At 39.1% G+C, this 25,300-nt stretch overlaps 1 protein-coding gene and 1 long non-coding RNA gene across 3 annotated transcripts in view; one reads left to right on the forward strand and one right to left on the reverse strand.

Moving 5' to 3' along the window:
• DECR1 (2,4-dienoyl-CoA reductase 1) overlaps positions 1–17,051 on the reverse strand; it is a 40,754-nt gene extending 23,703 nt beyond the window's left edge. Inside the window, exons 1-5 of one of the 2 annotated variants that reach the window (XM_024127065.3) lie at positions 16,718–17,051; positions 6,557–6,759; positions 4,706–4,763; positions 4,492–4,578; positions 3,249–3,396 (exon numbers count right to left, since the gene is read on the reverse strand). In XM_024127065.3, the coding sequence (XP_023982833.1) occupies positions 3,249–3,396; positions 4,492–4,578; positions 4,706–4,763; positions 6,557–6,759; positions 16,718–16,768 (547 nt within the window). In that variant the 5' untranslated portion in view covers positions 16,769–17,051. The other variant, XM_024127066.3, reaches the window with a different exon arrangement.
• A 1,127-nt stretch (positions 17,052–18,178) lies between these two features.
• Positions 18,179–22,172, forward strand: LOC114487871 (uncharacterized). The gene is made up of 3 exons (XR_003683381.2): positions 18,179–18,267; positions 19,727–19,792; positions 22,084–22,172. It is a non-coding gene; the product is annotated as an uncharacterized lncRNA (long non-coding RNA).
• The last annotated feature ends 3,128 nt before the right edge of the window (positions 22,173–25,300 follow it).

A 25,300-nucleotide genomic window follows, 5' to 3' on the forward strand; every position in this document is an offset into this window, starting at 1 on the left:
ACTACCAAATGTAAAATAGATAGCTAGTGGGAAGCAGCCGCATAGCACAGGGAGATCAGCTCGGTGCTTTGTGGCCACCTAGAGGGGTGGGATAGGGAGGGTGGGAGGGAGGGAGACGCAAGAGGGAAGAGATATGGGAACATATGTATATGTATAACTGATTCACTTTGTTTTAAAGCAGAAACTAACGTACCATTGTAAAACAGTTATACTCCAATAAAGATGTGAAAAAAAATAAATAAAATAAATAAAAAACTGAAAAATAAATAAATAAATAAAATAAAAAACTGAAAAAAAAAAAGAAAATCTGTGGATTTCACTATATATAAATATTTCCTCCCATTTAGCAAACTAAAAATAATACATACATTAGAGCTACATTATGCATTGATTTACTCTTTCTTTAATCTATCTGTATTTTAGCATACAATAATCCTGCATTTCATACTGATTCTATACTGGTATATGAAAATACTTTGTAAATTACAAAGCAGTATTGTGGTATAAAGTATTACTAATGCTACTTAAATAATAATGCTACTTTAAGAGGTTAAAATAACCTCTTAAGAGTTTCAAGAGGTATCTCTTGCTTCTAGTTATCTCTAGGGTTTGATGGAAAAATTCAGTATTTATCCTCTCCATGTCCTTCATGACTAGACTCTTAAATAAAACTCTATTATTCTTTTAGTCTTTCCTCATTGCAAGTTCTCTCAATTCTTTAATAAAATTAGGTACTCTTTTCCACACTATTTACTAAAAATTTTAAATTTAAACATGACATCCTAGTGATGAATGAACCTCAGCATGATAATTTCAAATCCTCCCCAGAAAGGATCAGCCATGTATTTACTGACCTTTGTGGCTATAAGAGCACACTGGGCTAAGGTCTTTAAGAGTTTCCTAAATGTTTTATTTGTTCAAAATTGTTAGTTTTGCATCAGTGCTGCCTAGAAACATACTTTAACAGTGTCCCTCTAATTTTAGCTTCTCTGCCCCTGCTAAGGCCACAGTTCTCTTAATCTTCAGTTATCTGCTAGCCCCTCTCTGAGTGCACCTCATCACTGATTCCTGTCCCCAGCAATTGAGCATCTGGCTTCTAGTTGCTGGTGCCCTTATATTTTCTAGTCTGACTTCCCAGATATCTTACCTTGATCGCCTTCCTAGATATCAGACCACCTAACATACAGATCACAGATTATTACAGATTGCCTGCTCCCTGAACTGACTTCCATATTTACCACTTTGACACACCTCAGAGCATCGCTCCAATACCAGAAAAGACCCTGTGCATTGTACTCTCCACAGCTCACTAATACAAGTCCTTAAAACCCTGTCAGGTTACAGCATCTATAACCAACAGGAATTTTGGAAGAATAAAAACTGGCTCCATCTTTTAAGAAGCCTTAGCTAATGTATTTTTAATGAAGCCCATAGAATTTTAACCAATGTGATGAATAAAAATAGATCAAAGTCTATGTTAAAATGAATGACAATAATGAGAAAAGAAGGGAGAGTCAGACAGAAATCAAGAGTAACACAGATGGGCAGGGGATGAAATAAAAGAGACAAGGCAGAGAAACACCAAGTGGTGAGACAGACCAAGATGAAAAAAGAAACAGAAGCAAAAGTGAAGAGTTGACAGAGAGAGAGAAAGAGAGAGACAGACAGACATACAGAGAGAAACAAATAGAGAAATGAGTAAGAGGTATGGAGAGAGAAAATCAGAAAGAGGCAGAGTGAGAAGAGATAGAAGGATCCTAGAACAGAGAAGAGAGAGAAGTCAGCCCACACTTCTCTGTCTCCCTTCTCAATCATCCACCCCTTTAAACAAAATTATGTAAATTCCAAATTTCAATCATATCCACTTTGCTGTAATGGGAATGAGTGACCTGGGGTTTCAATTTCAATGAGTGTATGGAGAAAAGATGGAAGTTATTAGCACATGTGTAGAAAAAAAGCTAGTGCCTCTCCAGCATCCTTCTGTCTGTACCTACATCCTTTCTCAAGCTGATTTGAGAATTATCCACACTGTAAAGAAGAAGAAATTGAATCTAATAAGGCAAAGACTTTGAACCAACAGAAGGAAACTGGTCAGCTCCATGCCATTCCCCTCCAGCCCCAGAGGACATCCTTCAAGGAACACAAGGATTCTTCCTCCTTGTCCTGGTTCAGAATACTCTCCAACCTCTCTGAGAAAATACCCCCATCCTTCAAGTCCCAAACACAACCTGCTCAGGGACAGTGTCTTAGTCACCTGTCATGTGGGCATGCAGCACAGGGCCTGGTACACAAAAGTCATCAGTAAGTTTCTGTTAAATGAATAAATGTACACTTGTTCTAGACATATATGTATATACCCACATAAGTACATTACAAATATATTCACTATTTATATTGTATGAACTTTTCTAAAGAAGTCTGTTCCTATAGTACTAAACAAAAGTGTTCTAGTACATTCTAAATCTACTCTCCTTCCAGTTTTCTCATTGACGTCATCATCATCTAAACTATCCACTCCAGCTAAAAACTCTCTCACCTAATCAGTAAGGCCTATTGATTTTATCTTCTAAATATCTCCTAATATATCCTCCATGCCATCTATCCTAACAAAAGAAAATAAGACCCTCCTAAATGATCTCTTTAATCTTTTCTACCCCCACATTGTTCCCAGTAACCTTTCTAATCAAGTCACATTCTTTATGAGACACCTTCAAGAAAAAGTCATAAGGAAATAATTCCCCATTTCCTCAAAATTAACATCAAATTCCCCATTTTGGTATTGAGAACTTGTCCAGTTACACCCAACCCACCTCCCATAATCATCTCCCACTGATCTCCCTCCCCATCTGTAACCAGTCCCTAAACCCTTCTCCTTTTCCCACACCAAGCTTCTTCCCATGGACATTTACATTTCCTTTCCTTCCCCCTTCTCCATGTCTAGACCTTTGAAAATTCAGCTAAAATTGCATTCTGTTCCTCAACATGATAATCATCCCGAGGGAGAGTTAGTTATTTCTTTCTCTGCATTTCCAATGCACTTGAAACATAACATTTAATATAGCTTAGATCACAGCATATGGTAACTATTTAAGTGCATATGGTAACTATTTAAGTAACTTTCTTCCCCACTAGATTATGAGTTGTGCAAGAATAGACACTGTCATTGACGTTTTTACATATCCCAGGGCTTAGCACAGAAACTGCACAAGTAGGGATCCAATAAACATGTAAAGAATAAATATACATACCTTTCTGTGCTTTGATTAGTTGCTTTCCAATTTCTAGTGTCACAAAGGCTGTGCCATTTAGAACTATGTCAGTTATGGTCTTCCAAGCATTAGGAGACAGTCTTTCAGTGGGAGAAATAAAATTCCCTGCTGCATTGTTTATCACAATCTAATAAATGATTAAGGCAAGTTACAGAAACTTAGATGAGGAAGAATATTTTCCCTAAAGGGCTTTTATTTTTGAAACTTATAAATCCAAATAATATAATAAAGCTAAAGTTCACAGTCTGCTATGAAAAAATACCATGAGAGTTGGTTCAGTTTTACCTTTTTTGAGCCTGTGAAAATTTCCTATTATTATTTACCAAATTTTAGATTTCTAATCCCCATCTCAAAATTAGGGTAGAGTCTATTATTAAAAATATAAATATGGATTTATATATTATATACATTATATATTATATATATTATTATATACATTATTAGTATATATTATACATAATTATATAATAATATATATTATTATTAATATTATATAATGTATACATTATAAGCATATCTACCATGTGACTATACTTTATTTCAAGAAATCTTAATTAAAATGCCTTTAATTTCTGGTATCATTTTGCTTAATTTAGCTAATGAAATTCTTGGTTGATGACCTGCTTCTTCAATATCAATAAAGATTCCACTTATTATAGGTGGAATATTATTATTCCACCAATAATATGATATATTACTGGTCTGTCTGAAAATATCTTTAACATAGAAAAGTGCTCTCTTTGAGACTACTGGAAGAAATGGTTTCTTTCCAATATGTGAACCAAACAAAAGCCAAATACCCATGCATATCCCAGGTCTTACAAGAAGAAATCTGGAGTTTTTTTGTAGGTTTCCTTGTTTGTATTATTCTCCTCCACTGACAGAGATAATCAAAAGTTATTTTAAAAAAGCAAAGAGCATGAATCATTTAAACTAGATATTGTGCTCTTGCAGAACTGCTCTTATTTAATAATCTTGTAAAATCAAGTTTGTTCTATATGATTGTAAATGTATTTTTTAAGTACTCCTGAAAGGAAATGGTGTAGCAGTCCACCTAATCTATTCCCTGATTTAAACAGAGCTAGCTTTTGCTAGCAATGGAAAATAGATGCTTCTTAACACAGCACTTGCTCACATCAATATTTTATTTCCTTAATACATCTTGGTAGGTGATATCAACATCAAAGGCCTCATACTTTCGCCTCATCACCATTACACTTACATCAGGATGCCCTACGACTTTGATCAGCTCTGACACAGTGCTTTGCACCATACCAGGATCCCTCACATCACACTGAATTGCATGAACCTGCAAAATAACAAAGAGAAAAAAAGAATCCTACATTTTTTCAGACTTCCTAATCCATGAGCATGAGTAAATTACTTAAGCATGCTATAATTCCTAAATCTGATTTAAGTAACTGTTTTTAATGTACCTTATTTCCAGTTTGAGAAGAAATTTGTTCTGCAGTTGCTTTCAGAACATCAATTTTTCTAGAAATAAACAAACACATGGTACTTTGCATGAGTTCTGAAATAACTTCATGTTATATTTTTCTTTTTAATTTCATATATTTAAAAAGGGAGGGCTTCCCTGGTGGCGCAGTGGTTGAGAGTCCACCTGCCAATGCAGGGGACACGGGTTCGTGCCCCGGTCCAGGAAGATCCCACATGCCGCGGAGCAGCTAGGCCTGTGAGCCATGGCCGCTGAGCCTGTGCTCTGCAACGGGAGAGGCCACAACAGTGAGAGGCCCGCATACAGCAAAAAAAAAAAAAAAAAAAAAAAAGAATCTACAGCTTAATGACATGAATTTTTGAGTCAATAGAAAAGCTATATCTACAAACAAGTTAGTTTGAATGAATTTATTTTCTAGAAGTTAAATTTAAGCAATTTTCATATATGTGACACTAATTTATTGAATTACTTTTAAGCCAGTTATTTTATATCTACTCATAGATTTTAAATTATTTCCTTAATTATAGTCATTTCTATGTATTTCCTTGCCCAAGCCTGCTTTAAAATGAAAATACATTCCTGGAATGATGTAAGCTTATGTTAAACTATAAAAAAAATCTATGTTATGTATAAAATCTACGTTAGTAGATTTTAGACCAAATTGATGGGTTTGGACAACTATATATAGTCAGAATCTTATGTTCTAGAGAGAAACACAAAAAAATAAACAATGTAAATTATGTAGTGTTACAAAGAAAATAATATTTTAACACTCTTATTAAACACATTACAACATGAAAAAAAAATGTTCTGGCCAATTTGCATTAAAGACAACATCTGAAAGAAATTCCTTTTGCCCCCTGTAAATTACATAGTGACTTGTCATTCAGGTTACTACTTAGCCTACCTAAAAATTGTAGTACACTATTCAAAATTGGAAGAAGGGGTAGATTTTTTTGACCAGTCTCTAAACCTCTAGACTTACATAGTTATAAGGTACCAGGACATGCCTAAATAAGAAATTTTTTCCACATGGTCTCACCATCCCCACATTCATCACAACAACTGTTTTGAAATATCTGCCCATCTTATAGAAAATGGAAGCATTATATCCATTATCCTGGTACAAGGTTAACTATCCACTGAATCAGTAATTATAATCACTCTCGCTGAAAACAAAGCAGCTTCAATATAGTACTTTTTAACTTCATATACAGAAAAAATTCTATCACTGAATTTGTGAAATATATATATCATCAGTTCCATAATCAATCGTTATTTCTATCATCACATTTTTTTTTAATTAATTAATTTATTTATTTATTTTTGGCTGCACTGGGTCTTCATTGCTGTGTGCGGACTTTCTCTAGTTGCAGCAAGCCGGGGCTACTCTTCATTGCAGTGCACGGGCTGCTCACTGCTGTGGCTTCTCTTGTTGCAGAGCATGGGCTCTAGGTGCGCAGGCTTCAGTAGTTGTGGCACGCAGGCTTCAGTAGTTGTGGCTCGCGGGCTCTAGTGCACAGGCTTAGTAGTGTGGCGCTCGGGCTTAGTTGCTCTGAGGCATGTGGGACTTTCCCAGACCAGGGCTCGAACCCGTGTCCCCTGCATTGGCAGGCGGATTCTTAACCACTGTGCCACAAGGGAAGCCCTATCATCACAAATTATAACTGACTTTTTCCAAGGAGATTTAGTTAAATAATCAAAAGGATATTTCATAGACTATTACAAAGCAAATCAAACAACTCTGGCAAAGAGTGTTTTCAATATTGTGGCACAGAATTAATTATTCATCAATAGACTCTTGCCAGGCAACATGCTGAGACTGACTTACCGGCTGGCTATCACACACTGTGCACCTAGGCTGGACAGATGAGTTGTCATTCCTTTACCAAGGCCAGTACCTCCCCCAGTAATGAATGCTACTTTTCCTTGAAAACTATTTGGTGGTAGCATCACTTTTTGAAAGGGTGGAAAGAATTTAGACTGAAAATCTTCATTGTTTTGATATAATATTTTTGTTCCATACCTAAAAAACTAAAAGAAAAAAAATGAATTGAAATTTGCATACTTGTATTCCCACAAAAGATATGAATTTTTTTAAACATACTCTTTAATATTAATAAAATTCTTGGATTAACACAAACTCACTGTAAACATATTGGTACTGTATTTAATCAATTTTTATTCTTTTCTGTTGGAATGTTAAGTAACATAGTAGAGTGGTTAAAAGCATGGGCTTTGGAGCTAGACTACACAGGGCAGAATTTTCTCCCTAGTGATGTAACCTTCAGCAAGTTATTTAACCTCTTTTTGCCTCAGTTTCTTCTATAATTGGAGATAATAATAGAACCTTCCTCATAGGACATTATAAGGATTTCATGAGTTAATATGAATAATAAACCTAGAAAATTGTGTAGCACACAGAAAGCACTCTATAAATGCTAGCATTATTAGTTTATGTGTTTAGCTTAAATTTAACTTCAAAAAACTTAAAGCATTTTTGTCTTTTAATAAGAATAATTTGGATAAAAATCACATTCCATCTTTGAATAACTGAAGAAAATTATAAAAAGTCCTTTATAAGATATATTAAACCAAATGCCTCTTCCCATGTTGTCTTCTGGATAATAAATTTAGAACAGATAAAAATATTTGTTATATTTAAAATGGGGGGAAAAATCAAACCATTTTCAACTGAAAAATATTTATACTGCCCTATCTTATATTTTACAGTTTACTCTCATATTACTTGTCAAAATCACTGCTATTCTCTCACTTTTAATTATGAAAACAAACTTTTAAGTGTTAACCATAATAACAAACAATAAAGAGCTAATATTCATTAAGTGTTTACCATTTATCAGGATTAGAAACTAATCTTCACCACTCCATGAGATAGGTATTGTTTTTACCCCATTCTTCAGGAGGGGCCCAGAAAAGTTAAGTATGTTGCCCAACTTGCAAAACCAAGATTATAACGACCTTGTATACTGCCTCTCTTTACTCACTGAGATCCTACTGAGTTTAATGATCACACCAGTCGGGTATCTGATATTCCCCATCAGGTTATGGTTGTAAGATTAAAACTCCAGAATCGATAATTTCCTGCTAGAGCATTCTTATAAGTTAAATGGGCTACCATTAGTTGTTCTGAGATATCTAAAATTTACCCTAAGGAAATAGAAATGTAGTCACTGATTTAGGATAAGGCTATTCATCAACTAGAAATTGAACAAGAAAATGCTTATAATATGATGTTAAGTAAAAAAAGAAATATACAGGATGTTCTTAACTATAAATAAAAATATATACTTAGAAAAAAGACTAGAAGAAAATAACAACAGTAGTAGATTCAATATTTACCATGTGCCAGGTCTACGAAGGGCTTTCAACAACCCTATAAGGTAAATTCTATTGTTGCTCCCATTTTATAGATGAGAAAACTGAAGCACAGAAAGGTCAATAACTAACTTTTAAAGACAAATAATAATAAGTAGTAAAGACTCAAATTGAAGATGTGTCTGACTTCAGAGTCCATTCATTACCTTTCACAGTTATTATGTATGTCTAGGTGATGGGATAATGGAAGATTATTTGTTCTTTTTGCTTGTTTGATTGGTTCTTAGTAATTTCAAAATCTATTCAATAAATATGATTTGATTTTTTAACCAGGAAAAAAAGTTAGTGAAAGATAATATTTGAAAACATGTATAAAATAATTGTTAAAGATAAATTTGCAAATCTGGTGATCCTCCATGCCGGTCATTATATTTCATTTACCTTCATGTTGACAAAGCATTTTTTTGATATCCTTTTGCCAAAGCATGATAATCCAAGCAACTTACAATAATCTTTCTCTGCATAAATGGCAGTTTTACTTAAGGCTGCCACCAGCTCCAGAACTATTACATTAAGATGATGAATCAGGAAATTTGCACAAGTAGGCTGGTGAGTTTATCATTACCTAGTAATAATGAAAAAATGTGTTCTAATTTCCCAAAAGCGCTAAGATGAATTTTTATTTATTTAGTATTGATTTGTATAGGGAATTTTATCTGGTACTTTATGAAAGATAAATTAAGCAAGATATTTGCATATAAACTTTTTCTTATTATTTTAAAACATTTTCTCAACCTCATAGAGGAAAGGTTACAAAAGTAAAAATAATCACATTTGAAATAAAAATTCCTAATAAGTGTCTACAATGTAACAGGTTACAACACAGCATAACAAACCCTTGAAAAGGGTTTGCTCTGGGCTTCCCTGGTGGCGCAGTGGTTGAGAGTCCGCCTGCCGATGCAGGGGACACGAGTTCGTGCCCCGGTCCGGGAAGATCCCACCTGCCGCGGAGGGGCTAGGTCCGTGAGCTATACCCGCTGAACCTGCGTGTCCGGAGCCTGTGCTCCGCAAGCGGGAGAGGCCACACAGTGAGAGGCTCAAGTACCGCAAAAAAAAAAAGGTTTGTTCTGATTTGGGAATTTGCTTGTATGAAAAAGTATTAGAGATAAACATGATATTATGATTATAGTGTTAACTCATTTTATTTATCTTTAGCATGTTTTTACTGAGCATTTGCTATGCCCCAGACACTATTCTAGGCAATGGCAATACAGCAGTGAGCAAAACAGATACAATATTCTACCCTAAGAGAGATTATCTTTGGGGGGGAGGGAAGATAAATTAAGTGAAATATAGAGTATATTAAAAGCTAATATGTTGCTGTGGGGAAAGATAAGGCATAGAATATGGGTAGAGTGTTGCTATTTTAAATAGAGTGGTCAGCAAAGGTCTCACCGAGGTGACATCTGAGCAAAGACCTAAAAGGAGTGAGGGGATGAGTTGCATGGTCCTTTCAGGCAGAGGGAAAAATAAAAGCAAAGGCCCTGAGAAGGAAGCATGCCTAGCACATTAAGAAGAGACAGAGGGCCAGTGTGGCTGAAGTAGAAGGAGGGCAGAGAAAGAGGGACAGGAGGTGAGGTCAATGAGGTAAAGGGGACTGGATCACACAGGCTGAGTCAACCACCACATGGACTTACAATTATACTCAAGTCAAGTGGGAAACTCTCCAAAGCTTTGAGCAGTGGATTGACATGAGCTGCCTTAAGTTTTTAGAGAATTGTTCTGGTTACTAAGTTGAGAATGGAATGTAGGAGGCAAGACTGGAAGCAGGAAGAGTAAGGATAATGTTTTTATACCAGGCCAGGCAAGAGATGATGATTTAGACTGGATGCCATCATAGAAGGGGTAAGAAGTTAGCAAATAAAATTACTTGCAGATGGGAAGGTCCCAGAAAATGAGGATATAGCGAATTACTATTGTAACTAATATTGCCTGATCCAATTATTTCTTCTTGCCTCAAAGTCCAACCTCAGCACACATTGACCTATTTCACTAAAAGGAGACAGAGAGGTCTCTCCCTTTGATCAAGGCCATTTGGCGGATACAGCCTTTTCCACTTCTCTCACCTTCACCTCAATACCTCTGCTACTTTTTGCATTGCCTTTGTGTTTTGGAAAGAATAAGGTTTAACTGTGAGCTAGAAGGAAATAGATATGAGTCAGACAAAAGGCATTAGTCTAAGTGAGAAATAATGAGGACAGCAGAAATCAAGACAAAATTTACCACACATATTTAACATGTTGATTAGCCTGAACTCAGAAGCCAACCAACTGGAAATGATGAGCAAGAAGGGAAGAGCTGAAGATGACAGTTTTCTAGTTTAAATAGCTGCATGTGGAGTGATGCTGTTACTGAAATGACTGGGCTGACATGAAAAGATTCAAGGTGGAGAATTGAAGATAACCAGTTCTGTATTAGAAATGCTCCACCTGGGATGCCTGTGGACCATTCAGGTGGAGATATCTAATCTGCAGTTGGAAATACAACTTTGAAGCACAGAGAATAAAATAAATCAGGGCTAAAGGTAAACGGCAACATCATTTCACAAACTGTGAAAGCCTACATACAGTTCTATCACTGTTTTAGATGCAATGTGGGAGTTTCCCCATGCTGGAAAGGATCAAAGTATAGCTGTCCCCTTACTCTTAACTTACTTATATTTATGCAGGCAATTCTAATCTCAAAGTAAGTTATCATCTTAGGAAGAGAATATAGGACAGCTAAGATTGCTGATTATTTTCTACCTGGAATTTTCTTTAAAAACTAAGGGTTGCCAAACACCAATGAAATGCCTTCTAACATGAGCTCTAGGAAACCCTGGCTAACTTTAGAATTCCCCTCCTTTTTTGATGTGCTTTATAATGACCTGTGGGGAATAATCTGAGATCTAGATTTTTTTTTAACATTACAAAGTTACCTTTATAGTTTTGGAAGGGAGTTTGTTTTGAAATTTCTTCACATTAATATTTGAGCTCTGAGGCTACCATTCATCCATGTGATTCCCTCTAGTGATTCTTTCACATCCTCTTTCTCTTCACCGAATATATTCCATCCCTCTCCAAGTCCCATGTATTTTACCTCCCCAGTCAGTATCTTTACTCTCCGTCCACTGCCTGAGTTCAAAGGTCCCTATCTTCCATCATTCACAAATACTAAGGGCCTATGCCACATCATCCATTATGTGTTCTCTGTCCTCCAGTGTCCCTTTACCCCAACATATCTGCAATGCTGCGCTCCAGAGTACTGCAAACCTGCTCATGGTACTTCTACCCTTAAGATCCTTCAGTGACACCCTGCATAAAGTCCAGATTCCTTAGCTTCACCCAGCACAGCAAGTCATTATGACCTGGCTCTTGTCCATCTCTCCAGCCTCATCTCCCTCTGCTTTTCCACCTTGAAATTTATACTCAAAAAAAAACAAAATATGCAGGGTTCCCCAAACACAAATTGTTTCCACCTCTCTACCTTTATACAAATTGATCCCCACCAAAAAAAAAAAAAAAAAAAAAAACAAATTGATCCCCACCATCACTCAACATTCATCATTCAAGGCTGAGGCTTCCCGAACACTCCCGACAGAATTATCATTCTCACCGCCACCTCTATAACTTAATCAAATTATCTGTATACCAGCTTGGAAGTCCTAGAGGCCCTTTAACATGTTCAAGATATATCACTTACCCCTCTCTTCCCTCTGGCTCCCTCTCAAAAATGCTCTCTCTCAGAGAGTAGCATTTCCCTTAGCTCAGGGGTCAAAAATAGAAATCTGGGCTTCATCTCACACCACATACCCAAACCACTAAGTTCGGTTCATTTTAGTCCTAAATAGCTCCAACAACCGCCCTTTAGTTCAGACCCTTATCACTTTTACTTGCACTCTAGTACCCCCATCTCAAGTCTCACCTGATGATATTACTTTCCTGCTCACAATTCTGATAGTGCCATTCACCTCCTCAGCATGGCCCAATCTTCCTTCCTCACCCCCTACCACCAAACAATCACCAACACCTCTCAATATATCTCTTAACTATCACCAGACTTCAAGTCTCTCATGTACTGCCATTCCTTAGTTGAAGCCACCATGGCCTTTCATCTGGAGAGCAGATTACCCAGGTTGCCTCTATTCTCACCCCTATTCCCAGGCCTTCAGGACAAAGCTCTCACTCCTTAATGTGGCTCACAGGCTGCTCCCTAGCCTGTCTCTCACCACCTGCCTCCTTACTTGCTACCTATAATCTAGTCTGGGCCTTCACATAGGCCACTCTCCTGCCTAGAACTTTCTTACTCTTACTCCTCCCCCTGACTAACTTCTACTAATCCTTCAGGTCCCAGCTTATATGTAAAACCCAAAAATTACCATCCTTAAAGTGATTATTTTTAATTTATTTATTTTATTTATTCTATTTTTGGCTGCATTGGGTCTTCATTGCTGCACATGGGCTTTCTCTAGTTGTGGCAAGTGAGGTCTACTCTTTGGTGCAGTGCATGGGCTTCTCGTTGCGGTGGCTTCTCTTGTTGCAGAGCACGGGCTCTAGGTGCGTGGGCTTCAGTAGTTGTGGCTCACGGGCTCTGGAGCACAGGCTCAGTAGTTGTGGCATGCAGGCTTAGTTGCTCCATGGCATGTGGGATCTTCCCGGACCAGGGCTCGAACCTGTGTTCCCTGCATTGGCAGGTGGATTCTTAACCACTGCGCCACCAGGGAAGCCCCTATACTCCTTAAAACTGTACACTTCTCCCACTGTGGATGGGAAATGTTTCTTCCCTAATCGTGATGTTTCATTTCCCTCCAGGAGGGGAGCTGAGTTAGTTTAACTCCAGGCTTTTTTTTTTGCCCCCTTAGTCACCCTGTCCCCCTGGAAATGGTTTATCTGACCAGCAAATTTTGAGAGAATAATTGGGCATGAGTAGTCCTTCTTAAACCTTCTCCCTCTTGGGAGCTAGCTGCCCTCAGAAAGAAAATGTTCCTCCTCAGATGATAAGTCTGCCTAATTCAGGAAATCCAGTTAGCATTGGCTCTAATACCAAACTGTAACAAGTGATACTTTGGCCTCCATCTTTACTCCGGTTTTTCAGACGGGAGAAGAGGGATGCTATTTATTTGTACCCCCTCTAAGATCAAGAACACTCATCATAATACATACTATAATATACTATAATGTTACTAGATTAAGCTTCCTGAGAGCAGGAATCAGCTCTTTTTCTCATGCTCATATCCCTAGTACAGTGCCTAACATATAGTAAATGCTCAATTTGCCACATAAATAAGTGAAGCCCACCATGCCCTGGTTCCCCAGCAACCTGTCCCGTCTAATCTCCATGAACTTCTCTCTGACTCCAATACTTTGCAAAGTCCACAATGCCAAAACACTTGAATTTTTAAAAACAGGTCATGCTCCTTTACTGCTTGATACATTCTATTCCTTACATCGAGATTATCTTTGGGATCCTGTACACTGCAACTCCTTCAAAAGTGAGCTCTAGGAGCCCACCTCCTCCATGAAGCCTTCCCTGCCTCCTCTAGGCACACACTGCTTTGTTCATATATGCATTCTAATAAACACCTGCATTTTCACAGTCTGTTGATGTCTGGTGATGACCCACTAGAATATCATTTTTCAGACATATTCTGAATGAGGATCTAGTAAGAAATATGCCTTATACACAACACAGTACATGCATTCAGTCATGTGACAGATATTCCATATTTACTCTGTGCTATGAACTACTCTAGACCTGGAGATACAGCAGTGAACAAATCAGATGAAAATCCTTGCCTCCAGGAAGCTTATAATCTGAAATTCTGAGATGGGTAAAGAAAGATTTCTTAGGCTTTCTGGATAGAAAAATGAGAGAGAAAAAAAAAGAAAGAAAAGGAAAGAAAGGGGAGAGGGAGGGAGGGAGGAAAGAAAGAAAACACAAACAAGAGGAAAAAAAAAACAGCTGGCCTTACGCTTCTTCTTGACAATAATCAGCATCAGAAGACAATGAAACAATGTTGATGAAGTTCAATGGGAAAAATAAATGTGATACATCCAAGCAAACTTATGCCTATCTACCCATCCTTTTACCAGCACAAAGAGATGCCTGGAATGATGTTAGCCAAATGTTAACCCCAGTTATTTCTGGGTGGCCAGTTTGGGAACATGTGTTACTTTGCTTGTTTTAATTTAACTGTATTACTTGAATTCATATTGGCCAGGTATCATTTTTGTAAAAACAGTAGTTATTACTCTTGATAAAAAAAAGGAAAAAGAAAAAGAAAAAGCAATGTGCACCACAGATATCAAAGAATGAATTTATGAAAGGAAGAATAGTAAATTTAAAAAAAAGTTTCACGAAGTAAACTTAACCTTACTACATTAGGTTTTCTACTCTATTCCACTTTATTTTCTACTCCATTCCACTTTATTTTTCTTAAACTCATTTTGTTCCACTAAATTATTTCAAGGTCCATTCATGACTTATTATCCATAACTTGAAAAATACACATGAGGCTATTAGCTCAAGGACGGTAGAGATACTTTTCAAGTAAGGATCGCCAAAGAAAGCCCAACACTTTCTAGGCACTTAATTAGCATTTCTTGGTAAACTACTGAATGAGTGAATGTTCTCCTTATTAAAACTGAAAGCGGGACTTACCTGGTGGCGCAGTGGCTAAGAATCGCCTGCCAAAGCAGGGGACACGGGTTTGAGCCCTGGTTGGGAAGATCCCACGTGCCATGGAGCAACTAAGCCCGTGCGTCACAACTACTGAGCCTGCGCTCCAGAGCCCACGAGCCACAACTACTGAGCCCATGTGCCTAGAGCCTGTGCTCCACAACAAGAGAAGCCACTGCAATGAGAAGCCCTCGCACCACAACGAAGACCCAACGCAGCCATAAATAAATACATAAATAGATAGATTAATTAATTTATTAAAAAAAAACTGACAGCAAGTTTCATACTTTTTTTTAACCTTTGCATCCCCAGGGCAGGCACAGAGCCAGTTCTCATTAAACGCTGCACTGAACTGAACCCTACTAGCGAACAGCACAATACAGCACTTCATAAATAGGATGTATGACAAATGAAACATTTCTCAGTTTCTTGGTAACTAAAATATTCAAATCAGGGGCTTTAACTGAAAAAACTTGTATTTGCTCACAGAAACATTATGCTTCCTGGAACAATCTCCCACTTAACAGATGTGAAGACTTTTCCTTTCCCAGTAATTCACACCCAAGCCTGCATGTGCCAGGAAGGAGAGAAACACCACCTATAAGGGCCTCTCTTGCCTTCAAACCCCCATCCTCAAAACTTCCATTTTTCTTAAGAAGCAAAGGAATTTCACAACTGTCAGATTACAGTTAATTTTTAAATGAGTTCATTTTCTCCCTCTCATGCTGTATTGTCTAATGGTGTCAGAAGAGCTGGGATACTGTCTGTGTGACCTTATTACTACAATCCTAATGATTTGGGTTTAAAAAAAAAATTCTCTGAAGACTTTTCTTCTTTACAGAGCCATTGTAGGATTCAAATGAGAGAGTTCTTTAAGAAGGGATCTGAAAATGTAGCTTTCTTTTACAATAACCTATAACCTAAATCTTCATAAGAGAAAGCAGTATCAACAAAACCCTAGCCTTGAACAAATTTCACTTTTTAAAAGGAAGTTCTTACTTACTTCAGAGACTCATTATACCATTTCCTTGTGTTCACATTTGGAATCTGTCCATGTTTTTCAAAAAAGAAAACCATGGCTGCCCATTGTAACTGAAAAAAAGTTTTTTCACAGTTGGCAGATTAATTTTTCTACCTGGCTAAGGAAACTGTGAACTCTGGTTTAGTTTAGTTTAGCTCACTAAGATTTTTTTTTTTAATTTAGTTGGGGGAAGGGGCTGTCTTGGATATGACTTTTTTATTTTCCTTTCTCTTTCTTCCCCCCTCGAGCTGTCTTCTCTTGCACACTTTGATTATTGGTCTAGTGGAGAGATGTTGACAAAACAAAACAAAATTATGAGAGTGAAAGTGGTGGAAGCCAGCCTGAGATGCAGCTCGCCCAGCATTATCTCTAGGAAGGGAAGTTTTTTATGTGAATATGTTTGTATTAATGTTTAACTGAACAACTAACACCTGAAAGAATTCCTTCATTAAAAAAAAAAACTACAGATAAGGCCAATGCTCCCTCTGGGCCCCACTCCCCACTCCGTCCCTCTCCCACTCCTCTAAAGGCCGATGTGTACAGTGTCCTCTCTTTCTACTTACACACAACTTTGAAACTACTAGGAATAGGAACCAGTGAGAACCACGGCGTGCCCTCCCCATCCCCACCCCCATCCCCACCCCCATCCCCACCCCAAACACAAACATATACGAGGACTTCCTCCGACAGCACTCCAAGGTGACCTTCCCCCTTAATCCCAGTCCCCGGGTTCCCGCTCCTCGCGAGATTCCCCAGAAACCCCAGTCCTCTGTCCTCTCGCCGCGAGATACCCTGTCCTCGCTCCCAGCGTCCCGGTAACGCGAGTCCATGCTCTGCGCTTCGCTCTGCTAGCCCCCCGGGCAGGGCGTTTGCGGGGAGAGCGCAGGGTCCTCGGCCCTTCCAGCGCCGCCTTACCCGCCGAGGACCGCGGCCCCAAGCAAAGAGGACACGGCCTAGCAGCGCCATGTAGAGCCTCCCAACATCTGGCCGGAAATGCGGGCGGCGCAGGGGGCGGGCCAGAAATCCCAGAGCTATGAGGGTTGGGCTGGGAGCGGCCGAGGCGCCTCGCGCCCTTCCACCCGGGTCTGAACCCCAGGGCGCTGCCTCGCTTGGCCTCTCCCACGCTTTTTCTTGCTGTCTTTCCCTTTGTTGTCCCGATTGTTTTTTATAGGGCTGGTAATGGCGGTTTATATGTCCTTGTGTTGGTGGATGAATTACTGTGCCAGAAAAGTTTGAAGACTGCAGAAACAAAAGGCATGTATATACTGCCGGCGTGCTAATGCCTTTTCAGTAATTTATGTTTATTCCTGAAGTGCATGTTTAAGTCCAAGCTGAACCACACATCATCAGAATAATAATATATTTAAGACAGCCTCCATATTCCTAAGGGGAAGTGGCTGAAATCTAATAAAAGTTGCAGATTCCGGGCAGCTTTGATTTTTCCAAGGACACATCGACTTTTATCTTATCACCGAGAGACAGCAGGGCTCTGACCCTCCTGCTTTTGCTTTTTCTCTCTAAGGCATTAATATTCACTTCAGAATTAAGGGCAGATCTCTGGTTTATCATTCTTCATCTTAATGTAATGTACCTGTTGACATCCTGCATAAGCACAGATCGCATTTCTTCCTCACTTCTAAAATGTGAATATAATTCATACCTAACTCAAGATTATTGTTAAGATTAAAAGAGGATGCTTGTGAAGCCCTAACTTCAGACTGGTGACTGGTATGTGACATTGAGAGTTTACTAAGTGCCATGCATTTTCTAAGTGCTGAGAAATTAAAAAAGCAGACCAGGACTGGACTTTCGGAACCGGGCCTGGCATTCACAGGTAGACCATGCTAATCTATATTAGACATAAACCATCTCACAGAATACCAACCTCAAATAAGTTTACTCTGAGATCAGAAGGTGAGACAAAGCAAGTCCACTTCACAATTTTGTCTAAGCACAGACAAAAACAAGTTCCCGGTTGTCACCCACAAGTACCTGACAACCCAGCTCTTGGCCCAGATGAGTGGCTATTTCTTTACCAGTTGCAACTTTAACTTCATTTTAGTCTCCCCTCATTATAGGTAAGATTTATTGAGATCCTCCTTTATAGAACTGCCTGTGCTTTCTGGCAGTATCCAATCCCCGCTTCCTTAGACCATCTCCCAAACCATCCAACCAAGTCCAAATACTATAATAGGTCCTTTCTGACACACTTGTTCAGAGACACCCCATGATATCCCACGGTGTGTGTCCTACCTTGATGCAAAAAATAAATAAACCCAACTGGTTCAACTGTAGGTGTGTCCCTGGTGGTCTTTGGCTGGAGGGCATTGACAGTGCCCTTACAGTATTAACTCCTTGTCTCAGTTTGGGTTCCTCCAAAGCAGATCCTGAGAGGAGGATCCACTACAAGTGACTCACTGGGGAACTTTGGAATACCAGTAAGAAAGGGAGGCAGACAATACAGGGTGAGTTATCCAGTTAACTAACAATGTGGGCAGTTAGACTAATGCCACAGGGAAACTCTGGGAGAAGATGGAGAGCACATGCTGCTATGAAGTGAATATCTGTGTTCCCCCAAAGTTCATATGTTGAAATCATGACCCCCAAAGTGATGGTATTACAATGAGAAGTCAGCAGTCTGCAAACCAGAAGGGGACTCTGTTGGCACGCTGATCTTGGACTTCCAGCCTCCAGAGCTGCGGGCAATACATTTCTGTTGTTTATAAACCACCCAGTCGATGGTATTTTGTTACAGCAGCATGAACGGACTAACACACATACCTCAGAGAAAGCCCCCCTTCTCATGATCTTGAGAGTGAAGAAAAGGAACAAGACTCTAAGGATGACTAAGGTTGAATTTCCCACAATCGTGGACAGATGGATGAGGATTAAGAATGGGACTTAAATAAAATAAAATGATATTACTTTCACTCCTGAATATGGGGTTGAAAATTCATATACACTGTACCTGTCTTGAATGTGACACAAAAGTAATGATCATATTAAAATTTTAATTTTTAATTTTTCTTGAAATTGCAGGGCCTAAAAACACACCATGACTTCTGCCATCCTTCCTCATGGTTCAGCCTTAGCGTCTGCACCCCAGTTCCTCACACTTTCTCCCTCCCATCCCCATCCCACATACACACACATAAATACACTACCATCTTAGTGTGGCTGCCTCTGACCCCCAACATCAAGAGTCAGCTTCAATGTCATTTTCTCAGAAAGTTACCTTGACTTCTGGACTAGTTTAGGTCTCCCTGCTAGAGCTGCATCCAAGTTTGGTGATATCTGATACTTACACACTTTTGGGAGCCTTGTTTAAGAAAAAAGAATACCAAATTAGGTACAAAAATGAATATTAATTTAGAATGTAAGAAGAAATCATAACAAATTACAAATGTCAAAAAAATCTGTAATATCACACATTTCATACAATCCAGAAAAGTAAGGTAATATGTTTAATTACTTAAATGCTTAATTACCATACCACTATTTACACTTTTCCCCTACATTTTTTTGGCTGCATTCTCTTTGATCGCCTCCTCATATATCAAAGATTTTGTAAGCACATTTTCTATAGAGGGAGTAGAAAGTTTGGGTGCTAAATCATGTGACCGCACGCATATACAGACTTGCTGTTTATAGGACTGCTACAGATTTGTATCCTGCATAGGCAGAAATTCTGATAAATTTTATTGTGTCCAATTCCCATCACACACACAAAAAAAGTATGGTGCATCATAATAGTAAATACTGTATTGCTGAATATTTCTGACAAAGGAAAACTTCCATTATGACTATGCATCCATGAAACCATATCCTCTGCTTACAATTTTACACAATTGATACTAACTTCTTATTCCATACACTTCAAACATTTCAAACTTTGCTTCTCCTTCAATCCCCATATTCTTCCAGGACTGGACACCATGGGACACATCTATATCTCAATACCACCTCTGGCCTAGACATGGATGTCATAAGGTACACAGAAAGTATATTTCTGGAAGATAGTCCAATAGCAGTACAACTAAAATTTACTTACGCCTTATACAGAAGAGACAACTAATCACAAAATATTTAGTCCAAGTCTAAGCTATCCCCAATTCAACTTCCTCTTAGCAAATCCCCCAACTGCTGGTGGTCACCCCAACATCATCCAACAGGAGAGGAGCTTTGACAAACAGAAGTGGAATGAAAAGTTATTTTAACCACAAATGTTAAGATATCTTGAAACTTTTACTAAAAAATTAATGGCTCTGTGTCCTTGGAAGGATTGTGCAAGTGAGGGGACCTGAAGTTTACTAGCTTCAGGTAAATCCACCTTGTTCTACATTTTCATAGAGCCCTGAATTTCCCTTTTGTAGCTCTTGTCACAGTTGCAGTTGCATCTCTCTTTTATGTATTAGAGGGGAGGTGTGGGGGTGAATGTTTTTTTTATTTACTATCTTTCTATCTCCCATATCTAGCAAATGACTGGTAGCATAGTGAGCCCTCAAGAAACATTTGTTGCATGAATTTGTAAGCACTGAGACTGTTGCCATTTCTAAAGCCAGTACCATAAATATAATTTAGAGAACTTGTAGCATTGACAGTCACTACCAAGGAATAGACCGGGGCATGAAAGAAAGAGACCTTTCCAAATGCAGTGAGTTATTTCAATTAGGCTGGAGCCATGGGGTTTGACTTCAATGACTGTGGATATATTATTAATGAAAGCTAATATCTCTCAACTTTTTTCTCTTTGTCAAACTCTTCAGCATCCTGTGCACACATATCAGTAATCCTCATGAGCTTTCATGAGGTTGTCGACTGAAAAAAATAAAACAAAACAAAACACAAAACCTAAAAGATGAGAATTATGTTTTATTTGGCAGACAAAACTGACGACTTAAGCCAGGACACAACCTCTCAGATAGCTCTGAGAGACTGCTCCAAAGGGGTAAGGGAGGAGCCAGGATACACAGTTTTTGCAACAAAGACCAGGTAGTAGGAACTTCAAAAGATTGCTGTTAATTAAAGAAAACCAGACATCTCAAGTTAAGGAATTTAGCACTTTTCTATGTATAGGAAGATGCAAGAGTCTGGGCTCACGGAAATCATTCCTTTGATATGCGCCCTAACCAACCAGGGTCAGTATCCTGTTCTTTCCCATCCTGAGTCCCCTCAGGGTGCACCGTCAGGGGTGGCTATAGCAGCTGAGGGCTGGGCAGTGGGCAGCCTGTTTCCATCCTGAGTTCCCTCAGGACTCACTGTAAGGGGTGGCTGTAATGGGATGGCTTTATGGCTGTAACATCCTTTGTTTACTGATATGGTAGGCAACATTTTTCATTCACAGGTTTATAATATTATTATCCCCACTAGAAAAACTGAGGCACAGAACAATTAGGCAAACTTCCCAGCTAACAGTGATAGTATGTGAGCCCAGACCTGTCTGGCTCTGGGGCCCAGCTCACAGCCATTGCTAGTAGGGTGTAAATATGGGAGTCAGACTGCTGAGGTTCAAGCCAAGATACAGGTCTCACTAGATGCCTAATGTGTAGCAAGTTATGAACTCTGATTTTCTTATCTGTAGAGTACAGATAAGAAGAGTGTTTACTTTGTAAGGTTCTATACAGGTTTAAATGAAATAACATATTTAAAGCACTTAGAATAGGGCCTGGCATATAGAAAAAAGCCATTAAACACTCACTGTTATCATGCACATGGACAAAGGCAATTGTTAACCCAGGATTAGGGGGAAACCCCTGGCATCACTATATAATGATTTTTTCTTTTCCCATGCAATCAAGTTCAACAAAATTATTACCCAGAAGATAAACTACTCCAAGAGAGGGAAATAAAAGGGAAAAAACTTACAAAATTCCTGCTCAAGCATTATTGTCTAGAAATTACATTCAATGCTATTTAAACTTTTGTTAGAGAGTTTTACAAAAACCTAACATATAGTGTCCAAAATAAGTTTACCAAGTTCTGTTTGTACAAAATTATGCCTCACAGCTTCTGCTCAAGGGAAAGAGGTTAAAAAGGGTGATCAGTCCCACTTAGTTTGGTACTGTAATGGTGATACAAATTAAAAATAATAGACAATTCTCCCTGTTGAAAATAAGGGGGAAAACTCCGTTATCTCCCTTTTTATAGAGCATTTTACTTTAGAAAACTTATAATTGTAAATTCTTTCTCTTTCTCATGTATGTAAATCTTTTTTTTTTTTTTTTTTTTTTTTTTTTTTGCTGTACGCGGGCCTCTCACTGTCGTGGCCTCTCCCGTTGCAGAGCACAGGCTCCGGACACGCAGACTCAGCGGCCATGGCTCACTGGCCCAGCCGCTCCGTGGCATGTGGGATCTTCCCGGACCAGGGCACGAACCCACGCCCCCTGCATCGGCAGGCGGACAGCGGCCATGGCTCACTGGCCCAGCCGCTCCGCGGCAAGTGGGATCTTCCCGGACCGGGGCACGAACCCGTATCTCCTGCATCGGCAGGCGGACTCTCAACCACTGCGCCACCAGGGAAGCCCTGTAAATCTTTTTTATAAAGCTAAATAAACTTCTTGATAGCTTTACAATCCAGCAATGTCTTTCTCAGAGACCTGGGGGCCATTTCTTAGAAATGTAATTATCAAGAAAGAGAGTACCCCATCTCCTAGTTTCTGTGGGAAGGTTGGAGCCTAACTTCGGAGGACCTCCAGCTCCAACTTGCAAAATTACTTCCTGCCATAAAGATATGAGAAGTTTACTTTTCCTTTGGGTAAAGCCAATTAGTTAACACAGATGGTCATTCCAATTACCACGTAAATTTAGGATGAACAATGTGTGACAAACAGTGCTGTCAAGTTCTCCTTACTTGAAGACCAGTAATTATTTATCTTGAGAACATGCATGGGATGGGTTATATCTGCTTGGCTATTGGTGAAATAAAATTAATATTTTATGGCAAGGCAATAAAAATTTAAACATAAATTTTTTATCTGCCCATATGAGCCTCCTCCCTCCCCTTTAATGTGTATTGTGTATCTGCATTAACCAGACCTCCTTAGGAGATAACATTCCGTCTTTTTTTTTTAACCATATATATATTTTAAAGTATTTATTTATTTGTTTATTTTTAGCTGCATTGGGTCTTAGTTGCAGCTGGCAGACTCTTCGTTGCAGCACACAGGCTTCTCTCTACTTGTGGTGCGTGGGCTCCACAGTGCACAGGCTCCAGAGCTTGTGGGCTCTCTAGTTGTGGCACGTGGGCTCAGTAGTTGCAGCACATGGGCTCTCTAGTTGTGGTGCATGGGCTCTAGAGCAGCGGTCCCCAACTTTTTTGGCACCAGGGACTGGTTTCATAGAAGGCAATTTTTCCACAGACTGGGGGGGATGGATCAGGCAGTAATGGGAGCGATGGGAAGAATGGTTCAGGCGGTAATGCAAGCAATGCGGAGCGACACATGAAGCGATGAAGCTTTGCTTGCTTGCCCACTGCTCATCTCCTGCTGTGCAGCCCACTTCCTAATAGGTCATGGACTGTTAGCAGGCCACAGCCCGGGGGTTGGGGACCGCTGCTCTAGAGCAAGAGGACTTAGTTGCCCCACGGCATATAGAATCCTAGTTCCCCAACCAGGGATCAAACCCACGTCCTCTACATTGGAAGGTGGGTTCTTAACCACTGGACCACCAGGGAATCCCCAACATTCCTTCTCAATCTTGTAAAGGGTCAGGATGATCTACTACTCAATAACTCCTCAGGAGATAATCTTCCTTCTTAATCTTGTAAGGGGTTATCATGGTCCGCTACTTGTTTTGTACATTTAGATCTGGATTGTGTAAATGGTCAATATGTAATTTGACATATAACCCTTTGTCTCAAAAACTTATATAACTGTGCTTTGATCTCTAATGGGTAGAATAGTCCTCAGAGCTATTTGAAAGACTGTCTCCTGTGTTATAATCCTCAGGTTGCCTCAAATAAAATTTTCCCTTTCTTTCTTAGATCAAATATTGATTAATTTTTTCATTGACATATGCATGGTATGGTTGGCAGGATATCAGAGATACCCACCAGAGGACACCTGGAGTCTACCCCAAACTGTCACTTGGTACCAGCATAGGCCCATTGAGCCCCACCAGCTTCTCAGTACTCCTCAGGTGTTCTGGTGAGTTCTCCTGATATCTGGATCTCATTGCTTTTAAGTGATGATTCTAAATTTTTATTTGAGCTGTTTTTACTTAAGACTTGGAATCTTAAGGGGCACCAGTGCATTTCTTAGGCAGGAACCTAGGGGGATCTGGGCAGGAGATTCAGGGAAACATAGGTGGCTGGGTTTTTTTAATTTGGCTTAAATTGACAAAACAATTTGGTATATGTTCAGAACAAAACTTTTGTTAGTGGTATGAAAGATTGAATCATTCAGCTCTGAAGAACAAGGGGCATTTGCTCCTTCCAGCCACAAGGTGTTCTTAGGTGACTAAGAACATAGTGGAAGTATCTGAGGATCAATCCTCATGATGTGCAGTGAGGTCCCCTCAGAGAACCCCACTATAATCATTAAGTAAATACTGCTCTTCCAGAGATGCACGAGATAAGGACTGATTATCCAGTGCTCCAAGCACCCACAGTGGTTTCAGATTGTCAGAGGGAGAAACTGAGACACGTAAAAAGTTGAACCAACCCAAAGGCAACTCCTTGGGGAGCTAGACTCAGAAGAAGAAGCACACATCCAATCTACCACACTGTCCTCAGAAAGTTGTTCAGATATCTGAATTAGATTACCAAATTATTAATGTAAAATTGTTTCTCAAAGGCCAAACAGTTCCTGGGAAGATAGCCACCCAGGGGGATACCAGCTGGGTTTATGTATACTTGCAAGTACTTACTTATTTGGGTATTAAAGGAAATCCCACCCTGAAATGGCCAAGATAGGGTTCTTTAGGCACTCCAAAACTGAACTTTGTGTTCACAGTTAAAGAAAGCCAGTGGAAGGTAAGTTCTTACCATGGCAACCAGTCTGCTGGATCTCTGTCTGCAGGATCTACCGGAAACAAGAGTGGTAATAGTTTTTCTCTTTTCTAAAATTAGAATAGCAGGAGAAAATATGTGTAGGGCTAGCTCCTTGGATTCTTTGAATTGGAAAGACTTCTAAACTGTTAAAATTTTAGAGACCTCTCATCTTAAAACATTGTACTTATTTTAATTGGTATGCAGAAGCCCCAAAAGGTTTCAAAATTCCAAAGTGAACTCATTGAAGGATTTGTTGTAGAAGGCTAATGAAAGATTGATATAAAAGGTACCTAAAACAAAAGACTTCAAGACTAATGTAATTACTGTTCCCCTCTGTCCCCCTTTGAGTACTCAGTCTAGTAATCCTCTGAATTGCCTTTCCACTATGAAGAGACTATTGAATGGTTACCTTTAAGAATGGGACCACCTGAGGCTCTAGGTGAGCCTCTTCAGATCAAAGGCCAAACTGAGAGCCTGTAGTTAAAGAATTTTTTAAACCCAGAGAGAAT

The sequence above is a fragment of the Physeter macrocephalus genome, chromosome 15, assembly GCF_002837175.3.
Source record: "Physeter macrocephalus isolate SW-GA chromosome 15, ASM283717v5, whole genome shotgun sequence".
NCBI classification, from domain to species: Eukaryota; Metazoa; Chordata; class Mammalia; order Artiodactyla; family Physeteridae; genus Physeter; species Physeter macrocephalus.